General features: G+C 45.0%; 1 protein-coding gene across 2 annotated transcripts in view; it reads right to left on the bottom strand.

Moving 5' to 3' along the window:
* LOC139544405 (protein Shroom3-like) overlaps positions 1-17,212 on the bottom strand; it is a 162,545-nt gene extending 145,333 nt beyond the window's left edge. For both annotated transcript variants that reach the window (XR_011668863.1, XM_071351452.1), the window contains exon 1: positions 16,307-17,212. Coding sequence is in view for 1 of the 2 variants with exons in the window: in XM_071351452.1 (XP_071207553.1) it covers positions 16,307-16,450 (144 nt within the window). In the remaining variant the exon portion in view is untranslated. The remainder of the gene's footprint in view (positions 1-16,306) is intronic.
* Positions 17,213-17,643: the final 431 nt, after the last annotated feature.

Raw genomic sequence — 17,643 nt, 5'->3', positions numbered from 1 at the left:
GTCTCTGGTTCTGTCTCTGGTTCTGTCTCTGACCTATCCTACACCAGACTACCATGCCCTGCTCTCTGGTTCTGTCTGGTTCTGTCTCTGGTTCTGTCTCTGACCTATCCTACACCAGACTACCATGCCCTGCTCTCTGGTTCTGTCTGGTTCTGTCTCTGGTTCTGTCTCTGGTTCTGTCTCTGACCTATCCTACACCAGACTACCATGCCCTGCTCTCTGGTTCTGTCTGGTTCTGTCTCTGGTTCTGTCTCTGGTTCTGTCTCTGGTTCTGTCTCTGACCTATCCTACACCAGACTACCATGCCCTGCTCTCTGGTTATGTCTCTGACCTATCCTACACCAGACTACCATGCCCTGCTCTCTGGTTCTGCCTCTGACCTATCCTACACCAGACTACCATGCCCTGCTCTCTGGTTCTGTCTGGTTCTGTCTGGTTCTGTCTCTGGTTCTGTCTCTGACCTATCCTAAACCAGACTATCATGCCCTGCTCTCTGGTTCTGTCTCTGACCTATCCTACACCAGACTACCATGCCCTGCTCTCTGGTTCTGTCTCTGACCTATCCTACACCAGACTATCATGCCCTGCTCTCTGGTTCTGTCTGGTTCTGTCTCTGGTTCTGTCTCTGGTTCTGTCTCTGACCTATCCTACACCAGACTATCATGCCCTGCTCTCTGGTTCTGTCTGGTTCTGTCTCTGGTTCTGTCTCTGACCTATCCTACACCAGACTATCATGCTCTCTGGTTCTGTCTCTGGTTCTGTCTCTGGTTCTGTCTCTGACCTATCCTACACCAGACTACCATGCCCTGCTCTCTGGTTCTGTCTGGTTCTGTCTCTGGTTCTGTCTCTGGTTCTGTCTCTGACCTATCCTACACCAGACTATCATGCCCTGCTCTCTGGTTCTGTCTGGTTCTGTCTCTGGTTCTGTCTCTGACCTATCCTACACCAGACTATCATGCCCTGCTCTCTGGTTCTGTCTCTGACCTATCCTATACCAGACTATCATGCCCTGCTCTCTGGTTCTGTCTCTGACCTATCCTACACCAGACTATCATGCCCTGCTCTCTGGTTCTGTCTCTGACCTATCCTATACCAGACTATCATGCCCTGCTCTCTGGTTCTGTCTCTGACCTATCCTACACCAGACTATCATGCCCTGCTCTCTGGTTCTGTCTCTGACCTATCCTACACCAGACTACCATGCCCTGCTCTCTGGTTCTGTCTCTGACCTATTCTACACCAGACTATCATGCCCTGCTCTCTGGTTCTGTCTCTGACCTATCCTATACCAGACTATCATGCCCTGCTCTCTGGTTCTGTCTCTGACCTATCCTATACCAGACTATCATGCCCTGCTCTCTGGTTCTGTCTCTGACCTATCCTACACCAGACTATCATGCCCTGCTCTCTGGTCCTGTCTCTGACCTATCCTACACCAGACTACCATGCCCTGCTCTCTGGTTCTGTCTCTGACCTATCCTACACCAGACTATCATGCCCTGCTCTCTGGTCCTGTCTCTGGTTCTGTCTCTGGTTCTGTCTCTGACCTATCCTACACCAGACTACCATGCCCTGCTCTCTGGTCCTGTCTCTGACCTATCCTATACCAGACTACCATGCCCTGCTCTCTGGTTCTGTCTCTGACCTATCCTACACCAGACTATCATGCCCTGCTCTCTGGTTCTGTCTCTGACCTATCCTACACCAGACTATCATGCCCTGCTCTCTGGTTCTGTCTCTGACCTATCCTACACCAGACTACCATGCCCTGCTCTCTGGTTCTGTCTCTGACCTATCCTACACCAGACTATCATGCCCTGCTCTCTGGTCCTGTCTCTGACCTATTCTACACCAGACTACCATGCCCTGCTCTCTGGTTATGTCTCTGACCTATCCTACACCAGACTACCATGCCCTGCTCTCTGGTTCTGTCTCTGACCTATCCTATACCAGACTACCATGCCCTGCTCTCTGGTCCTGTCTCTGACCTATCCTACACCAGACTACCATGCCCTGCTCTCTGGTTCTGTCTCTGACCTATCCTACACCAGACTATCATGCCCTGCTTTCTGGTTCTGCCTCTGACCTATCCTACACCAGACTATCATGCCCTGCTCTCTGGTTCTGCCTCTGACCTATCCTACACCAGACTACCATGCCCTGCTTTCTGGTTCTGTCTGGTTCTGTCTCTGGTCCTGTCTCTGGTTCTGTCTCTGTCTCTGGTCCTGTCTCTGGTTCTGTCTGGTTCTGTCTCTGGTTTTGTCTCTGACCTATCCTACACCAGACTACCATGCCCTGCTCTCTGGTTATGTCTCTGACCTATTCTACACCAGACTACCATGCCCTGCTCTCTGGTCCTGTCTCTGACCTATTCTACACCAGACTACCATGCCCTGCTCTCTGGTTATGTCTCTGACCTATCCTACACCAGACTACCATGCCCTGCTCTCTGGTTCTGTCTCTGACCTATCCTACACCAGACTACCATGCCCTTCTCTCTGGTTCTGTCTCTGACCTATTCTAAACCAGACTACCATGCCCTGCTCTCTGGTTCTGTCTCTGACCTATCCTACACCAGACTACCATGCCCTGCTCTCTGGTTCTGTCTCTGACCTATTCTACACCAGACTACCATGCCCTGCTCTCTGGTTCTGTCTCTGACCTATCCTACACCAGACTACCATGCCCTGCTCTCTGGTTCTGTCTGGTTCTGTCTCTGGTTCTGTCTCTGACCTATCCTACACCAGACTACCATGCCCTGCTTTCTGGTTCTGCCTCTGACCTATCCTATACCAGACTACCATGCCCTGCTTTCTGGTTCTGTCTGGTTCTGTCTCTGGTCCTGTCTCTGGTTCTGTCTCTGTCTCTGGTCCTGTCTCTGGTTCTGTCTCTGGTTCTGCTCTCTGGTCCTGTCTCTGGTCCTGATCTCTGGTTCTGTCTCTGGTTCTGTCTCTGGTCCTGTCTCTGGTCCTGTCTCTGGTCCTGTCTCTGGTCCTGTCTCTGGTTCTGTCTCTGGTCCTGTCTCTGGTCCTGTCTCTGGTTCTGCTCTCTGGTTCTGTCTCTGGTCCTGTCTCTGGTCCTGTCTCTGGTCCTGTCTCTGGTCCTGTCTCTGGTTCTGTCTCTGGTTCTGTCTCTGGTTCTGTCTCTGGTTCTGCTCTCTGGTCCTGTCTCTGGTCCTGTCTCTGGTCCTGTCTCTGGTTCTGTCTGGTTCTGTCTCTGGTTCTGTCTCTGGTTCTGTCTCTGGTTCTGTCTCTGGTTCTGTCTCTGGTTCTGTCTCTGGTCCTGTCTCTGGTCCTGTCTCTGGTCCTGTCTCTGGTTCTGCTCTCTGGTTCTTTCTCTGGTCCTGTCTCTGGTCCTGTCTCTGGTCCTGTCTCTGGTCCTGTCTCTGGTCCTGTCTCTGGTCCTGTCTCTGGTCCTGTCTCTGGTTCTGTCTCTGGTTCTGCTCTCTGGTTCTGTCTCTGGTTCTGTCTCTGGTTCTGTCTCTGGTCCTGTCTCTGGTCCTGTCTCTGGTCCTGTCTCTGGTTCTGTCTGGTTCTGTCTCTGGTCCTGTCTCTGGTTCTGTCTCTGGTTCTGTCTCTGGTCCTGTCTCTGGTTCTGTCTCTGGTTCTGTCTCTGGTCCTGTCTCTGGTTCTGTCTCTGGTCCTGTCTCTGGTTCTGTCTCTGGTTCTGTCTCTGGTCCTGCTCTCTGGTTCTGTCTCTGGTTCTGTCTCTGGTTCTGTCTCTGGTCCTGTTATGGTTCTGTCTCTGGTCCTGTCTCTGGTCCTGCTCTCTGGTTCTGTCTCTGGTTCTGTCTCTGGTTCTGTCTCTGGTTCTGTCTCTGGTCCTGTCTCTGGTCCTGTCTCTGGTCCTGTTATGGTCCTGTCTCTGGTCCTGTCTTTGGTTCTGTCGCTGGTTCTGTCGCTGGTTCTGTCGCTGGTCCTGCTCTCTGGTTCTGTCTCTGGTCCTGCTCTCTGGTTCTGTCTCTGGTTCTGTCTCTGGTTCTGCTCTCTGGTCCTGTCTCTGGTTCTGTCTCTGGTCCTGTCTCTGGTTCTGTCTCTGGTTCTGCTCTCTGGTTTTGTCTCTGGTCCTGATCTCTGGTTCTGTCTCTGGTTCTGCTCTCTGGTTCTGTCTCTGGTTCTGTCTCTGGTTCTGTCTCTGGTTCTGTCTCTGGTCCTGTCTCTGGTCCTGTCTCTGGTCCTGTCTCTGGTTCTGTCTCTGGTCCTGTCTCTGGTCCTGTCTCTGGTTCTGTCTCTGGTCCTGATCTCTGGTCCTGATCTCTGGTTCTGTCTCTGGTTCTGCTCTCTGGTTCTGTCTCTGGTTCTGTCTCTGGTTCTGTCTCTGGTCCTGCTCTCTGGTCCTGCTCTCTGGTTCTGCTCTCTGGTTCTGTCTCTGGTCCTGCTCTCTGGTCCTGTCTCTGGTCTTGTCTCTGGTCCTGATCTCTGGTTCTGTCTCTGGTTCTGCTCTCTGGTCCTGTCTCTGGTCCTGTCTTTGGTTCTGTCGCTGGTTCTGTCGCTGGTTCTGTCTCTGGTCCTGCTCTCTGGTTCTGTCTCTGGTCCTGCTCTCTGGTTCTGCTCTCTGGTTCTGTCTCTGGTTCTGTCTCTGGTCCTGTCTCTGGTTCTGTCTCTGGTCCTGTCTCTGGTCCTGTCTCTGGTCCTGTCTCTGGTCCTGTCTCTGGTCCTGATCTCTGGTCCTGATCTCTGGTTCTGTTCTCTGGTTCTGCTCTCTGGTCCTGTCTCTGGTCCTGTCTCTGGTCCTGTCTCTGGTCCTGTCTCTGGTCCTGTCTCTGGTTCTGTCTCTGGTCCTGTCTCTGGTCCTGTCTCTGGTCCTGTCTCTGGTCCTGTCTCTGGTCCTGTCTCTGGTTCTGTCTCTGGTCCTGTCTCTGGTCCTGTCTCTGGTTCTGTCTCTGGTCCTGTCTCTGGTCCTGTCTCTGGTCCTGTCTCTGGTCCTGTCTCTGGTCCTGTCTCTGGTTCTGTCTCTGGTCCTGTCTCTGGTCCTGTCTCTGGTCCTGTCTCTGGTCCTGTCTCTGGTCCTGTCTCTGGTTCTGTCTCTGGTTCTGTCTCTGGTCCTGTCTCTGGTCCTGTCTCTGGTTCTGTCTCTGGTTCTGTCTCTGGTCCTGTCTCTGGTCCTGTCTCTGGTCCTGTCTCTGGTCCTGTCTCTGGTCCTGTCTCTGGTTCTGTCTCTGGTTCTGTCTCTGGTCCTGTCTCTGGTCCTGTCTCTGGTTTTGTCTCTGGTTTTGTCTCTGGTCCTGATCTCTGGTTCTGTCTCTGGTTCTGCTCTCTGGTTCTGTCTCTGGTCCTGTCTCTGGTCCTGTCTCTGGTTTTGTCTCTGGTTTTGTCTCTGGTCCTGATCTCTGGTTCTGTCTCTGGTTCTGCTCTCTGGTTCTGTCTCTGGTCATGTCTCTGGTTCTGTCTCTGGTCCTGTCTCTGGTCCTGATCTCTGGTTTTGTCTCTGGTCCTGATCTCTGGTTCTGTCTCTGGTCCTGTCTCTGGTCCTGATCTCTGGTTTTGTCTCTGGTCCTGATCTCTGGTTCTGCTCTCTGGTTCTGTCTCTGGTCCTGTCTCTGGTCCTGTCTCTGGTCCTGTCTCTGGTCCTGTCTCTGGTCCTGTCTCTGGTTCTGTCTCTGGTCCTGTCTCTGGTTCTGTCTCTGGTTCTGTCTCTGGTTCTGTCTCTGGTCCTGTCTCTGGTCCTGTCTTTGGTTCTGTCTTTGGTTCTGTCTCTGGTCCTGTCTCTGGTTCTGTCTCTGGTTCTGTCTCTGGTCCTGTCTCTGGTCCTGTCTCTGGTCCTGTCTTTGGTTCTGTCTTTGGTTCTGTCTCTGGTCCTGTCTCTGGTTCTGTCTCTGGTTCTGTCTCTGGTTCTGTCTCTGGTTCTGTCTCTGGTCCTGTCTCTGGTCCTGTCTCTGGTCCTGTCTCTGGTTCTGCTCTCTGGTTCTGTCTCTGGTTCTGTCTCTGGTTCTGTCTCTGGTCCTGTCTCTGGTCCTGTCTCTGGTCCTGTCTTTGGTTCTGTCTTTGGTTCTGTCTCTGGTCCTGTCTCTGGTTCTGTCTCTGGTTCTGTCTCTGGTCCTGTCTCTGGTCCTGTCTCTGGTCCTGTCTCTGGTCCTGTCTTTGATTCTGTCTTTGGTTCTGTCTCTGGTCCTGTCTCTGGTCCTGTCTCTGGTTCTGTCTCTGGTTCTGTCTCTGGTCCTGTCTCTGGTCCTGTCTCTGGTCCTGCTCTCTGGTCCTGTCTCTGGTCCTGTCTCTGGTTCTGTCTCTGGTCCTGTCTCTGGTCCTGTCTCTGGTTCTGTCTCTGGTCCTGTCTCTGGTCCTGTCTCTGGTCCTGTCTCTGGTCCTGTCTCTGGTCCTGTCTCTGGTCCTGTCTCTGGTCCTGTCTCTGGTCCTGTCTCTGCAGTGTGACCACCGGTGGGAGCATGTCTTTGTGTAGAACTGGTACTGCTGCTGGTGAGACTGGTAGTGGTGAGGCAGCACCCTGCAGCCCCACATCCCTCCCTCCTCCTGCAGTAAAGCGGCTTAGTGTGTGAAGTGCTGAAAGGACACGGTCAATAACATTAAAGCTACCTCACCACCGCCACACAACGAGTTCCGCCACGGCCGCACCCCACTCTTCACTTCCTCTTTCTCCCACCCGCCCACCTCTCCCAGCCCGCCACGGCCGCACCCTACCTCAGTTCCCAGAGTAGGCTGCATGCTCCAGACGTACTGCCTCACGGTCAGACACCACCAGCACTACAACACCAGAGACGATTCACAATATAAACATGTCAGACCATCCCTAACCGCTCTCTGGAGCTCATAGTCATGACAGAGCTGTCTCTTTGTAGGCCAACTATACTCATATGCCAAACAAAAAGGCAGGGCACCGTGTAAAGTGCAGTTTTATGTAATCCTTTCACGCTTTCAACTCTCTAGAGACCGCAGGAGCGGTAGAGATACTCTTAATGATCGGCTATGAAATGCCAACTGACATTTACTCCTGAGGTGCTGACCTGTTGTACCCTTGACAACTACTGTGATTATTATTATTTGACCATGCTGGTCATTTATGAACATTTGAACATCTTGGCCATGTTCTGTTATAATCTCCACCCGGCACAGCCAGAAGAGGACTGGCCACCCCTCATAGCCTGGTTCCTCTCTAGGTTTCTTCCTAGGTTTTGGCCTTTCTAGGGAGTTTTTCCTAGCCACCGTGCTTCTACACCTGCATTGCTTGCTGTTTGGGGTTTTAGGCTGGGTTTCTGTACAGCACTTTGAGATATCAGCTGATGTAAGAAGGGCTTTATAAATAAATACATTTGATTTTAATTTGATTTGATGCCTAACAGAATTGTAACTGTTGTTACACCAGACCTACCTGTTATACTGTAGCAGCCTCTCATGCCAGATTTAAAATAAACATGATTTAGTATTTAATTAAGATCCCCAATTAACAAATAGAATAAATAAAATACATAATACACTACACAATACATAGACAATACACTACACAATACATAGACAATACATAGACAATACACTACACAATACACTACACAATACATAGACAATACATACACAATACATAGACAATACACTACACAATACACTACACAATACATACACAATACACTACACAATACACTACACAATACATAGACAATACATACACAATACATAGACAATACACTACACAATACACTACACAATACATACACAATACATAGACAATACATACACAATACACTACACAATACACTACACAATACATAGACAATACATACACAATACATAGACAATACATAGACAATACATAGACAATACACTACACAATACATAGACAATACATAGACAATACATAGACAATACATACACAATACACTACACAATACATAGACAATACATAGACAATACATAGACAATACATAGACAATACATAGACAATACATACACAATACACTACACAATACATAGACAATACATAGACAATACATACACAATACACTACACAATACATAGACAATACATAGACAATACACTACACAATACATAGACAATACATAGACAATACATAGACAATACATAGACAATACATACACAATACATAGACAATACATAGACAATACATACACAATACATACACAATACATAGACAATACATAGACAATACATACACAATACATAGACAATACATAGACAATACACTACACAATACATAGACAATACATAGACAATACACTACACAATACATAGACACGCCTATCAACTCCCGAGATTAGGCTGGTGTAACCGATGTGAAATGGCTAGCTAGTTAGCGGGGTGCGCGCTAATAGCGTTTCAAATGTCACTCGCTCTGAGACTTGGAGTAGTTATTCCTGGTTCGAGCCCAGGTAGCGGCGAGGAGAGGGACGGAAGCTATACTGTTACACTGGCAATACTAAAGTGCCTATAAGAACATCCAATAGTCAAAGGTATATGAAATACAAATCGTATAGAGAGAAATAGTCCTATAATTCCTATAATAACTACAACCTAAAACTTCTTACCTGGGAATATTAAAGACTCATGTTAAAAGGAACCACCAGCTTTCATATGTTCTCATGTTCTGAGCAAGGAACTTAAACGTTAGCTTTTTTACATGGCACATATTGCACTTTTACTTTCTTCTCCAACACTTTGTTTTTGCATTATTTAAACCAAATTGAACATGTTTCATTATTTATTTGAGGCTAAATTGATTTTATTGATGTATTATATTAAGTTAAAATAAGTGTTCATTCAGTATTGTTGTAATTGTCATTATTACAAATACATTTTAAAAATCGGCTGATTAATCGGTATCGGCTTTTTTTGGTCCTCCAATAATCAGTATCGGTGTTAAAAAATCATAAATCGGTCGACCTCTACTACATACTACACAATATACTACACATCACAATACACAGTACATAATACACTACATAATACACTATATAGTACATAATACACCACACACTACATAATACATAATAGACTACACAATAAACTACACGACATACTACACAATACACTGCACAATACAAAATACACCACACACTACATAATACATAATACACTACACTACATACTACATAATAAACTACACGACATACTACACAATACACTACATAATACACTACATACTTCATAATACACTACACAATACACTACATAATACACTACACGACATACTACACAATACACTACATAATACACTACACAATACACTACATACTTCATAATACACTACACACTACATAATACACTACACAATAGAATTCACTACATAATACACTACACAATACACTACATACTACATAATACACTACACACTACATAATACACTACACAATAGAATTCACTACATAATACACTACACAATACACTACATACTACATAATACACTACACTACATAATGCATAATACACACGTTTAGCACCAACCAAACTGCTAGTTACCCATTCTAAAACTGACCGGAGCGTTTTCATTTTACTGTCGTAGCCGCCGTGTGTTTACTGTTGAGTCATCAGCGTACATGGACACACACAGGCTATATTCAAGATTAGTGGAAGGTCGTTAGTAAAAACAGAAAACAATAATAGCCCTAGCCGGCTGCCCTGCGGTACACCACACTCAACCGAATTTGCATTAGAGAGGCTTCCATTAAAGAACCCCTCTGTGTTCTATTAGATAGGCAACTTTCAATCCACGATAACTCAGAGGATGTAAATACATAACACCTACATTTTTTTTTCAGCAATAGGTTATGAGTTAAATAAAAGTTAAATATATTTTTTTTTAAATGATCAATGATATCTTAAGCTGCACTGAAGTCGAACAAAACACATCCACAATCTTCTTCTTAATAATACATTTCTTTCAGCCAATCATCAGTCATTTGATTCAGTGCCAGGTAGGTTGCGTACCCTTCCCTATAAAGCATGCTGAGAGTCCGTTGCCCATTTGTTTTCTGTAAAATTACATTGTATTTGGTCAAACGCGATTTTTTCCCCCATAGTTTGCTGAGCGCCGGTAACAGGTGGATGGATTGGCTGCTTGAACCATTGAAAGGTGCTTAACTATTCTTGACCAGCGGAAATGACCTTTGCCTCCACCCCACACACTATCTTTCATAAATGCTTAAACATATTTTCATAAGTACTACGTCGGGCCTGTTCCTCATTACATTATCAGAACGACAAAATATTTTTCACATCTTCCACATAGGAATCATCGCAAAATCTCTTGTACGATTGCTTTCACAACGATTTTAAGGTCCAATCTTTGGAATTTGGGTTTTTCCTAGATATGCCTTCTACATTGTGATCACTGCATCTGATGGGTTTGGATACTGCTTTAAAACACATTTCTGCAGCACTGGTAAAGATGTGATCAATACAGGTACTAGGAAGTGTAATGTAATTATGCACTAAACATATTAGAAGAAGAAAAACATAATCCTTCCTGCTGCATCAAACACACAGTAACATTGCAGGACTAAATCAGTGTTTTCTTCCTGAGAGAAGAAGAAGAGGAGTATTATGCGGAAACCCCAAAGCAGAGCTGTCACTCCAGAGAACGTGCTTGTGAGAACCCCAAAGCAGAGCTGTCACTCCAGAGAACGTGTTTGTGAGAACCCCAAAGCAGAGCTGTCACTCCAGAGAACGTGTTTGTGAGAACCCCAAAGCAGAGCTGTCACTCCAGAGAACGTGTTTGTGAGAACCCCAAAGCAGAGCTGTCACTCCAGAGAACGTGCTTGTGAAAACCACAAAGCAGAGCTGTCACTCCAGAGAACGTGTTTGTGAGAACCACAAAGCAGAGCTGTCACTCCAGAGAACGTGTTTGTGAGAACCACAAAGCAGAGCTGTCACTCCAGAGAACGTGCTTCCACTGCTCCAGAGTCCAACCACTCCAGCCGACGCTTGGCATTGCGCATGGTGATCTTAGTCTTGTGTGCGGCTGCTCGGCCGTGGAAACCCATTTCATGAAGCTGCCCGAAAAACAGTTATTGTGCTGACGTTGCTTCCAGAGGCAGTTTGGAACTCAGTAGTGAGGGTTGCAACCGAGGACAGACGATTTTTACGAGCTTCGTGCTTCAGCACTCGCCAGGTCCCGCTCTGTGAGCTTGTGTGGCCTACCACTTCACGGCTGAGCCGTTGTTGCTCCTAGACGTTTCCACTTCATAACAGCACTTACAGTTGACCGGGGGCAGCTCTAGCAGGGCAGAAATTTGACGAACTGACTTGATGGAAACGTGACATCGTATGACGGTGCTACGTTGAAAGTCACTGAGTTCTTCAGTAAGGCCATTTACTGCCAATGTTTGTCTATGGAGCTTGCATGGCTGTGTGCTCGATTTTATACACCTGTCAGCAACGGGTTAAATGAATGGATAGCCAGGGGCACACTCCAACACCATTTACAAAAGAAGCATGTGTGTTTAGTGAGTGTCAGATCAGAGGCAGTAGGGATGAGGGATGTTCTCTTGATAAACGACTTTTCTATACAGTACCAGTCAAAAGTTTGGACACACCTACTCATTCCAGGGTTTTTCTTTATTTTACAATTTTCTACATTGTAGAATAATATTGAAGACGTCAACACTATGAAATAACACATGTGAACCACACATGCAGAGATCATCCGTTCACCTACTATGCGTCTCACAAAGACACAGTGGTTGAAACCAAAAATCGCCAATTTGGACTCATCAGACCAAATGACACATTTCCACCGGTCTAATGTCCATTGCTCATGTTTCTTGGCCCAAGCAAATCTCTTCTTCTTATTGGTGTCCTTTAGTAGTGGTTTCTTTGCAGAAATTCAACCATGAAGGCCTGATTCACACAGTCTCCCCTGAACAGTTGATGTTGAGATGTGTCTGTTACTTGAACACTGTGAAGTATTTATTTGGGCTGCGATTTCTGAGGCTGGTAATTCTAATGAACTTATCCTCTGTAGCAGAGGTAACTCTGGGTCTTCCTTTCCTGTGGTGGTCCTCATGAGAGCCCGTTTAATCATAGCGCTTGATGGTTTTTGCGACTGCACTTGAAGAAACAAGTTCTTGAAATGTTCCATATTGTCTGACCTTCATGTCTTAAAGTAATGATGGACTGTTGTTTCTCTTTGCTTATTTGAGCTGTTCTTACCATAATATGGACTTAGTCTTTTACCAAATAGGGTTATCTTCTGTATACCATCCCTACCTTGTCACAGCACAACTGATTGGCTCAAATGCATTAAGGAAAGAAATTCAACATATTAACCTTTAACAAGGCACATCTGTTAATTGAAATGCATTCCAGGTGACTGGTTGAGAGAAGCTGGTTGATAGAATGCCAAGACTGTGCAAAGCTGTCATCAAGGCAAAGGGTGGCTACTTTGAAGAATCTCAAATATAACATATATTTTGATTTGTTTACCACTTTTTTTGGTTACTACATGATTCCATATCTGTTATTTTCATAGTTTTGATGTCTTCACTATTATTCTACAATGTAGAAAATAGTACAAATAAAGAAAAACCCTTGAATGAGTAGGTGTGTCCAAACTTTTGACTGGTACTGTATTAGTAAAGACTAGATTAAATTGAGAATAGTAAAATGGGTGAAAATATGATCACTTGATGAGAGAAGGCAAGGATCTGAGCTCAAGCTTTTTTTTTACTACTTTCTCAAATGATCAATCAACTACGAGCATCATCCAGGCATAAAGGACTACACGTCCCATGATTCTCTACAACTGAATCTCTGAAAGATGGTTGAATGCTGGTGACTTTTCTAACAATCCAACCTGAGCATATCTTTGGCAGAACAACAATATGCCACCATCCAATTTGAGATACGGAACTAGAACTATTCGTTTTGTAATAATTTTTTACATTTTGAACGCAGACTGATTATTTTCTATCAATTCCTAGTCTCATCACGCAGCTCATATATGTTTTGATTTCTAAGACATTTCTAAGGTTTGTATCATTCACAACTAAAGTTGCCAAATAACTATAAATCTAGCATACAGAACCTGTTTCAAATGATCACTTTTACACTCAACATGACCACTTCTTCTGCACACTCGCTCCAGAATGGGGAAAATATCCTTTCTATTTTACTCAGCTAAGTTCAATTATATTCTTCTCACTATAAAATCATATAATATAAAATAATGTCATGGGACTTATAAGCTTATCTTGTCAGCTAAATCAAATCAAATTTATTTATATAGCCCTTCTTACATCAGCTGATATCTCAAAGTGCTGTAGAGAAACCCAGCCTAAAACCGGCTAACAGCAAGCAATGCAGGTGTAGAAGCACGGTGGCTAGGAAAAGCTCCCTAGAAAGGCCAAAACCTAGGAAGAAACCTAGAGAGGAACCAGGCTATGAGGGGTGGCCAGTCCTCTTCTGGCTGTGCCGGGTGGAGATTATAACAGTGTCACGATCGTCAAAGGGAGAGAGAGAGGACCAAGGCGCAGCGTGTGAAAAATACATCTTCTCTTTATTTAGGAGATGAACGAACGAAGCAAAACAACAAATAGACGACCGTGAAGCTATAACCGAACAAAATGCAAACATGCAACCTAGACACAGACACAGACCTAGAAAATGACCCAACAAAAACATGATGCCTATGGCTGCCTAAAATATGGCTCCCAATCAGAGACAAATGAAAGACATCTGTCTCTGATTGAGAACCACTCAGGCAGCCATAGACATACCTAGAAACATTCACTCAACCATAGACATACCTAGAAACATTCACTCAACCATAGACATACCTAGAAACATTCACTCAACACAAACCCATACACTAAACCCAACACCCCCTTTTCCATATAACCACCCAAAACGAGACAAAACACAAACATTCCCCATGTCACACCCTGACCTAACTAAAATAATAAAGAAAACCAAGAATAATAAGGCCAGGGCGTGACAAACAGAACATGGCCAAGATGTTCAAATGTTCATAAATGACCAGCATGGTCAAATAATAATAATCACAGTAGTTGTCGAGGGTGAACAAGCCTACAGTCTATAACATGAGGCATAGCCAGATAACATACAGTATCTAGTCTGATAAATGAACAAGTCTACAGTCTATATCATAGCCAGATAACATACAGTATCTAGTCTGATAAATGAACAAGTCTACAGTCTATATCATAGCCAGATAACATACAGTATCTAGTCTGATAAATGAACAAGTCTACAGTCTATATCATAGCCAGATAACATACAGTATCTAGTCTGATAAATGAACAAGTCTACAGTCTATATCATAGCCAGATAACATACAGTATCTAGTCTGATAAATGAACAAGCCTACAGTCTATATCATGGAGCATAACCAGATAACATACAGTATCTAGTCTGATAAATGAACAAGCCTACAGTCTATATCATGGAGCATAACCAGATAACATACAGTATCTAGTCTGATAAATGAACAAGCCTACAGTCTATATCATGGAGCATAACCAGATAACATACAGTATCTAGTCTGATAAATGAACAAGCCTACAGTCTATAACATGGAGCATAGCCAGATAACATACAGCAGGACAACTCATATTCTGTTCTACTGAAATACATTTTCTCCATATCAGAATGTTTCTTTAGAACTAAAAGAAATAAATAATATATTTATTGTGATGCTGTAAATCCAATTGATTTATTCAACTTTTTTAAAATGTTGATGTTACAAAGGCTCATCATTCTTCATTATTAGTCACCGTGAGACTGGCAGCCATGACCACCACAGCCCTGTTCAGAACTATCTCGCTATCAACACTCTGAAGATGAGCAAGTAGGGGTGATGGGTGATGAGTGACACAAATGTTTGTGTCCTTACCTTGACAGCAGTCAATGGACAAGGAGACTGCAATCTAATATTTGGTTACCCACGGCCATCAACCATTAATATTAGTATTTCCTATGCAGAGCATTCCCAACCAATCTTCTCACTGTTTCTGCCATTTGCCTGTCTCCCCATCTAATTTCATTACTGTCTGAATAAAGTTTCAAACCATCTCAAAAAATATGTTAAGAAAAATATTTGCATACTTTTAAATTTCATCCTCCCCAAAAATCTCAAAGTAACAAAGTCTTCATTTCAGCATTCTGCATTCTGAATACACCTGACCTGTGTTCCCCCCCCCCCCCCCCTTCCCTGGTCCTCAGCCTAAGCCCCCCACATCTCCCTGGTCCTAAGCCTACCCCCCCCCCACACCTCCCTGGTCCTAAGCCTACCCCCCCCCCACACCTCCCTGGTCCTAAGCCTAAGCCATGTAAAAATACATAGAATTGCAGGAAATTAGCTTTAAAACAGTTTTTTTTAATTGGGGGAGGACCCACAGTCCCCCTTCTAGGCAAAATCTCACTCCAAGCTTTCATCAAAAGTTGGCAGCCCTGCTCCTACTAACTGTAAAGTTGGCAGCCCTGCTCCTACTAACTGTAAAGTTGGCAGCCCTGCTCCTACTAACTGTAAAGTTGGCAGCCCTGCTCCTACTAACTGTAAAGTTGGCAGCCCTGCTCCTACTAACTGTAAAGTTGGCAGCCCTGCTCCTACTAACTGTAAAGTTGGCAGCCCTGCTCCTACTAACTGTAAAGTTGGCAGCCCTGCTCCTACTAACTGTAAAGTTGGCAGCCCTGCTCCTACTAACTGTAAAGTTGGCAGCCCTGCTCCTACTAACTGTAAAGTTGGCAGCCCTGCTCCTACTAACTGTAAAGTTGGCAGCCCTGCTCCTACTAACTGTAAAGTTGGCAGCCCTGCTCCTACTAACTGTAAAGTTGGCAGCCCTGCTCCTACTAACTGTAAAGTTGGCAGCCCTGCTCCTACTAACTGTAAAGTTGGCAGCCCTGCTCCTACTAACTGTAAAGTTGGCAGCCCTGCTCCTACTAACTGTAAACCTACTCTTGATGAGGCACACGGAAAAACATCTGAACGCGGATGAGTTCTAGACATGATTTGTCTGTCGCAACATGTACTGCAGATCAAATACAATAGGAAATCAAAATTGCTCAATTCCTCTTCTATGAAATAGACACATTGTAACACGACACTGTAAACAGACACATTGTAACACTGTAACAAAGTCACAGTCCTTCCTTCCACCTAGCCTGGGGGTAGTAACAATGTTGCCCTTGGTGACTTTTCACTTCACCCCAATTATGACAGCTGTGTTCATAGACCTGATATTACAAAGTAACAACTTGGGGGGAAGGGTGGATGGGGAGTGGGGGTGCACTAGTTCTAGTTTAGATCCCGGAAATATGGATATCTTCCATGCATATGTATATAAGTAAACTCAGCTAGGGGTGCACCTGACATAGACCTTTCTTACCTTCGAGACGATCAACTCTTCTCCATGTTCAAGACCTCCTTTGAGCTGAAACCCCCAGGGCGCCCCACCCAGGAGTCGAGCCTCCAGAAACAGCGTCGTTCCTCGGTGTATGACTGTGCTGTAACTGGGGAGACTGCTATCCATAATCACTAGCACTGCCGAGGTAGCTTGGTCCTGGTGGCTCGGTCCTAATCAGTCCACCAGACCCACAGCAGAGGGGAAATGATTTCGAAAAAAAAATTGAATAAATGATTTGTTATATTTTCCTTTTCTTATTAAAGTTTTCTGCAGCGCATACCGAGGGGGGCATGTCCACTCCTAACAGACAGGGTAAATCATTTCCTAGCACTACCGAATCTTAGTCAGCGAATGAAACATGGTTTGCCTTCTCTCTCTCTCGCCGCAGTCTGTCTGTTGAAACAATTTTACTTCGTTCCAACAGTCAACAACAAGTGGTGAAAATGAAACGCTCCACAAACATAACATTAAATGGATGGAACAAACGAAAAAAACATGTTTACTTCAAATGGATTTGCAGATATCCCGTGGATAGCTTCACTTCTGATCGTTGGTCAGCCCTCTCTCCCTCTTACGAGTTCATTTTAGCATCACAATAGAATTTGCTACAATCCACTGGGCTGGGAGAAAGGCGAGCGCTCTTCTCTCCTCGGCGAGCTGGTTGCAGCGGGATCAGGTCAATTTGCCCCGTCAGAATTTTTTTTTGTTGCGCACCAGACACTTGATTCACCTACTTTCTCTAAAAGTTCTACCTTGATTCCCAATAGATTGAGAATATGGAAGTATTCAACAGGATAACATTTGAATCAATCTTGTCCCCTTGATGCGGTTCAGCATCCCCAGTCCAGTTCCATAGATGCAAAGTTTTGATACTATACTGCAGCAAGGAGAACGGCAAATAAGGTTTTGCCTCCCCCTCCTCGCCACTAGTGTTCTGCCAGCAGCACAAATGAGGACGCCACGTTCATATGGTAATGAAGGAACCTTCTAAATAAAAGTCCGACTTTCTAAATATTGCTATGTGGATAGTTTATTCAAATGATATTGAATTTTAATCAATGGCCACTTGTATTGTGCGAACAAGCTAAAGTGGGGTGGGAAATACCCAGTAGGGTCTCTACTAGTCATAGACTGTTCTCTCTGCTACCGCACGTCAAGCAGTACCGGCGCGCCAAGTCTAGGTCCAAGAGGCTTCTAGACAGCTTCTACCCCAAAGCCATAAGACTCCTGAACATCTAATCAAATGGCTACCCAGACTATTTGCATTGCCCCCCCCCCCCCCCCCCCTTTTACACCACTGCTACTCTCTGTTGTTATCA

This window comes from Salvelinus alpinus, chromosome 18 (assembly GCF_045679555.1).
Source record: "Salvelinus alpinus chromosome 18, SLU_Salpinus.1, whole genome shotgun sequence".
Taxonomy (NCBI): Eukaryota; Metazoa; Chordata; class Actinopteri; order Salmoniformes; family Salmonidae; genus Salvelinus; species Salvelinus alpinus.
This window is presented reverse-complemented; position numbering and strand designations above follow the sequence as displayed.